The sequence below is a fragment of the Coffea arabica genome, chromosome 8c (genome assembly GCF_036785885.1).
Source record: "Coffea arabica cultivar ET-39 chromosome 8c, Coffea Arabica ET-39 HiFi, whole genome shotgun sequence".
Lineage (NCBI taxonomy): Eukaryota > Viridiplantae > Streptophyta > Magnoliopsida > Gentianales > Rubiaceae > Coffea > Coffea arabica.
Window position 1 is genome coordinate 44120168 of NC_092325.1, and position 4735 is coordinate 44124902.

A 4735-nucleotide genomic window follows, 5' to 3' on the forward strand; every position below is an offset into this window, starting at 1 on the left:
TTAGACCATAAAAAATGAAGTCAATAAACTTAAATAAGCACGAAGCTCAATCTTTCAATAACCAAACACCTTCCACCTACAATGCAATAAAGGATTATAGAGTTTTACTGAACAGCAGAGAGCCCCTACATCCTATATCTCTTTCACACAGTACATACAAATCTTAAAAAAAAATGCTGCTAAAAGAGTTACTATTTCTATTGCTGCTTCCGCAGCCCCTGCCTAAGTATTCTATCAGACTGGTAAATTAGAAAGATGGTGCTACCCAAACTGGTGGACCGATCAAACTAAACGACTGGACACCGTCAAAACGTTCAATCCGTCCACCATCTTCAAGATTGTAGACACCCATGTCCTTCCCACCCCCTTGCTGAGTAAAAGTATAGGCTTCTATTGCATCATCCGTGAAATAGATGCAATTTGGCTTGATTACGTTCGGAAAGCTAGTGGCATCAATCGAAAATGCACCATTATGCCCAACAAAAATGGCCCTCTCCCCCACATTGGTGATCTCCTTCCATCCCCTCTTGATTAAATCCAGTTGTATGACTCGAAAATTGGTAGCCCCATAGGTCTCCTCATCATCATCCTCAAGTGCAGCCCCATCCCGTGCAACTATTAGTAATTCACCATCTGATTCTACAAGATACGACTCTCTAAATTTGATCAACTCCCGATCTATGGTAAAACCATAATGAGCTGCCGTAGGATCTGAAATATCCCAAACCCAAATGTCGCCACCATAAGTGATTGCGTAGCATTTTCCATTATAAAAATTAACATCGTTGAAGGCACCATTATAAAAATTAACATCGTTGAAGGCACCATTCGGTGAAGATTCCATTCTTGTCCAAGACTTGACTCCTGGTCTCCAAAACCCCAGAAATCGGCCAGCACCACCAACCACCACCAGAACAAACTCCGATGTATGTGAAGGACTCGCCGATAAAACAGCTTTTATTACAAAAAAACAAGGATCGACCTCTAATTCATGGGCGGGGAACGTGGATAGATGTGGGAGCTCAATTTGGACCCCCGAGAAAGGATGCAACAAGTTCACGTCTCCGGACTTTCCTATCGTCATCAACCACCCTCTTGATTCAATGCATTTTTTACCTTTTGCTTCGGGTAGTGACAACGTCCTCCAAATCCTACCTCTGGATAGACTGTAGAATTCTCGATCATCACTGTCCTCCTTCTCTGCAAGCATCAGCAATGGAACCTTGGGCCATGACTTAACAAACTTGTCCACATGTGCAGCGGCACGCCATGAAGTGCAAACCCCTCTGAAAGCCATGAAGTCTTCGACCAGTTGTATCTTTATCGCTATGCTGACCAACAGATCGGGTAAAAGACTCGACCAAACTGAATCTCCCATGTTTTTTTTTTTAATTTAATTTGCACAAAAGATCTTTTTTGTCTACACTGAAAAAAAAAACATCAAAGTAGAAAGTTCATGCACTTTTATTGCAAATAATTTGGGATCTTAATCCAAATCAAGATTGGATTAAAGGGAATCCTAATGTAATTTGGAAACTCATAATTAAGATTATTACCAACTTATTATTACCTGAAGTCAAAATGACCAATAGGATAGGATGTTGGACCTTAGACCAGTCTCCCGTCCCGTCCTGCCAACAAACCGACCTCCCCGTCCTTGTTACACTGCACACCACTTCTGTTACTACTCCAAAAATAAAAAGGCCAACTTTAACTCGCCAACCTCCCGTCCTTATTGTACGCTGCAACCCAAGTAAATAAAGAAACAATAATTAAATACAGTACAAAATTCAATATAAGAAGAGATTTTGTTAGCAATATTGAAATCTAAAAGCTCTGTTACTAATCTAAAAAATGTAAAAAGAAAGGCTAAACCGAATTCATTTCGTAGATTTTATCTCAGTCCCAATGTTTTAAAACTCGGACCGTTAATTGAACCGAGAAGTGAAAAGGTCGAGGTTCAACCGGTCGGACCGGTTCAACTGCGGTTCAATAAATAAATAAATAAATAACTATATATATATACACACACACTCATACATATATACCTGTGCACAGAATAAAATATAAATGTTATAACATAATTAATATAAGAGCAATATTATAGTTATCCAACTTACATGTCCAATTGTCTAAATATTAGAATTAACAAAAAAAATACAAGTCTAGAAAACACTCAAAAAGTCCAAACAAGTTCAATTTCTGAGGCTTCTATAATCTTCTTCGTCATTCTAGGACAACAAAGCTTTAAAAAAAGCCACCTTGACAAGTCGTCACCACCATCCAAGACCATTATATGAATCACTGGCAAGTGATAAAAGTATAAAATTCATATTAATACCGTAAACCAATTCATAGTGCAAAAACCAGTCCATGATCACTAGAGGGAAACTAAAAATTGTAAAACATACTACAAAATCAACTAACCATCTGCATATCAAAAAAAATGAACGAGACTATATAAAAGGTTACTCAGCTCAAATTCACATCCTTAATTCGTTGATAAGAGTCCCCTTGATTCATTGCGTATACTACATAATCCACCATTTTTTTAAAAGTCCCCTTAGATTGTGCTACTAAAACATCTGCCATGAGGCAATATTAAAGATCAGATAAACGAGGGAAAACAAAATATAAGAGTCAGAAAAAGAACAAAGATAACTTGCATGAATCAAGAATCTCAAAATGTTGCTTTCCAGCACCTTAATAGTCGTGGAGATAGAGGAAGGAGGTGGGGATGGGGCTTGGGGGAAAGTTGAGCGGTAATTTCAGGGAAATTATACAAAGTTTGGAGTTTAAGATTCCACCATTACATGACAAGATGTAAGATATCCCACTGATTTCTCTCGTACAGACATATATATACGAAGGAAATTCCCAGGTCTTAGCATATTATCAGCAGTAGATGGCAGCCAATTAAATGGGGTTATGCACATTAATCATATCCACGATACAGTGCCTAAGTAATTTATGGCTAGATTAATCTTTGGTGGTATCAAGTCTTATTTTTGTAGAATGTTATGTACCTAATCATTTGCTTTAGATGATTAACTTAGCTCAACAAGATCACTAAATCAGCAACCTTATTAGGCCCCATCAAGATCGACTTCTTATTTGAATAAAGTTTGTCACATCCTCATGATCAAGCAAGATAAACCCTGATCATGGTCAACAAATAAGTAATCATGCGTGCAATCATCCTATGATCCAATGACATAACCTTTGTACTCCAGGCTCCAGAGAACAAAGAAACTGAAACAGAGAACAAAGAACAAAACTGAATAGCTAGTCTCGAGATTATTCTAGTAAACTGAAACAGAGAACAAAACTACCCAACTAATAAAAATTCCACCGCTATTTTCCTCCATAAATTCCAACATTTTCCCGTCAAGATAATCTGGCAACTTATTTTTTGGGTAGTATTTAAAAATTTCAAAAAACCCAAAAAAATAAGTACAGCAAGATCAGAAATATACTAACAAAATTAAAAAAAAAAAAAAAAAAGGAAATTGATGAGACATATATACAGAGGGCCGAAAAAGAAATTGATGACACATATAAACAGAGGGCCGAAGGGATCAAGTTTACTTGTTAAGATAGAACTTCGTGCTGAGCACCGACGGCAAATCGGCAAGTCCGCAAGAGCAGCCAAGCAGGAAGACCGAAGACGCCAAAGACTGGAGTAGTTGAATGAGAAGCCGAGCAGTCGGCAAAAGCAGCGGCAGCAGCCGAGCAGGAACTCCAGGAAGACTGAAGACGGCGAGGAGGCGAAGAGCCGAAGACTGGAGTAGTGCAGTGAACTGTGAAGAGTAGATTGAAGATTAGCCGATTAGGTTTAGAAATTAGATGACGTTCGGTTTAGACGTTTAGTCCTTTTCGGTCAAAGACTCAAAATTCAGTCAATTTTTTGAAGAAAAAAAAAAAAAATCGCGGTTCACGGTTCATCCGAATTTAACGATTTGAACCATTTTTTACGATTTTGACCGGTTCTTTAACCTAGTCAACACAAATTATGAACCGGACCGGACACACGATCCGGTTCGCGATTCCACCGATCGAACCGGCCGGTCCGATCCGGGTTTGAAAACCTTGCTCAGTCCCTAAGATAAGATTATTATTATTACCTGAAGTCAAACGACCAACAGGAGCCAGACCAATCTCCCGTCCTTGACAGACCAACAAAACTGGTAGCAGCTAATGCCAATCTTCAGTCCTTATCATGAACTTCAACATAGAAGATGTAAACTGAACGGAAAAACCAAAATTCACGAAGATTTGTGTTAGTAATCGAAACCCAACAACACACTGAATTCGATTTGGAGGGATACTCCAAATTCTCAATCCAAATTGATATTGGATTCCACAAAAGATAAACAATAAACCCCTGAAACCGAAATTGGATTTTGGAAGAAATCAAACTGGGTATGATTAAAAACTCAAGATGTCATGAAATCAGAGCACCTTTTCAATTAAACAAAAAGTACTAACAAATTTGGCTGTCCTTTTCGGATGAAGGCTCAGGGATGTTAGTTTCTGAATTCATATGGAGGATAAGACTTGAGAGTAGGTTAGATTGCGGCCGGCCGGGCGGCGGGCGGGAGTCTGAGGAGGTGATGAGCGTGGGGAATGGGGATCTATCAGTATGAGAGATATCGGGGTGGCTTTCGACGGAGGAAGATTGTGCTCCAGCTTAGGCACAAACTCAATGAGCACGTGTGGTTCGCTACGTTAATCT

At 39.0% G+C, this 4735-nt stretch overlaps 1 protein-coding gene across 5 annotated transcripts; it reads right to left on the reverse strand.

Moving 5' to 3' along the window:
- LOC113706965 (probable F-box protein At1g44080) lies at positions 1-4735 on the reverse strand. 5 transcript variants are annotated; one of them, XM_027229074.2, is made up of 5 exons: positions 4489-4735; positions 4125-4245; positions 3589-3800; positions 1571-1742; positions 1-1425 (listed from the first exon to the last, which is right to left on the reverse strand). In XM_027229074.2, the coding sequence occupies exon 5, from the start codon at positions 1376-1378 to the stop codon at positions 248-250; it is 1131 nt and encodes a 376-aa protein (XP_027084875.1). In that variant the 5' UTR covers positions 1379-1425; positions 1571-1742; positions 3589-3800; positions 4125-4245; positions 4489-4735; the 3' UTR covers positions 1-247. The 5 variants fall into 5 exon arrangements, with proteins under 5 accessions (XP_027084875.1, XP_027084874.1, XP_027084877.1 ...); XM_027229073.2 differs by having other exon boundaries at positions 4462-4735; XM_027229076.2 differs by having other exon boundaries at positions 1-1326; positions 4125-4735.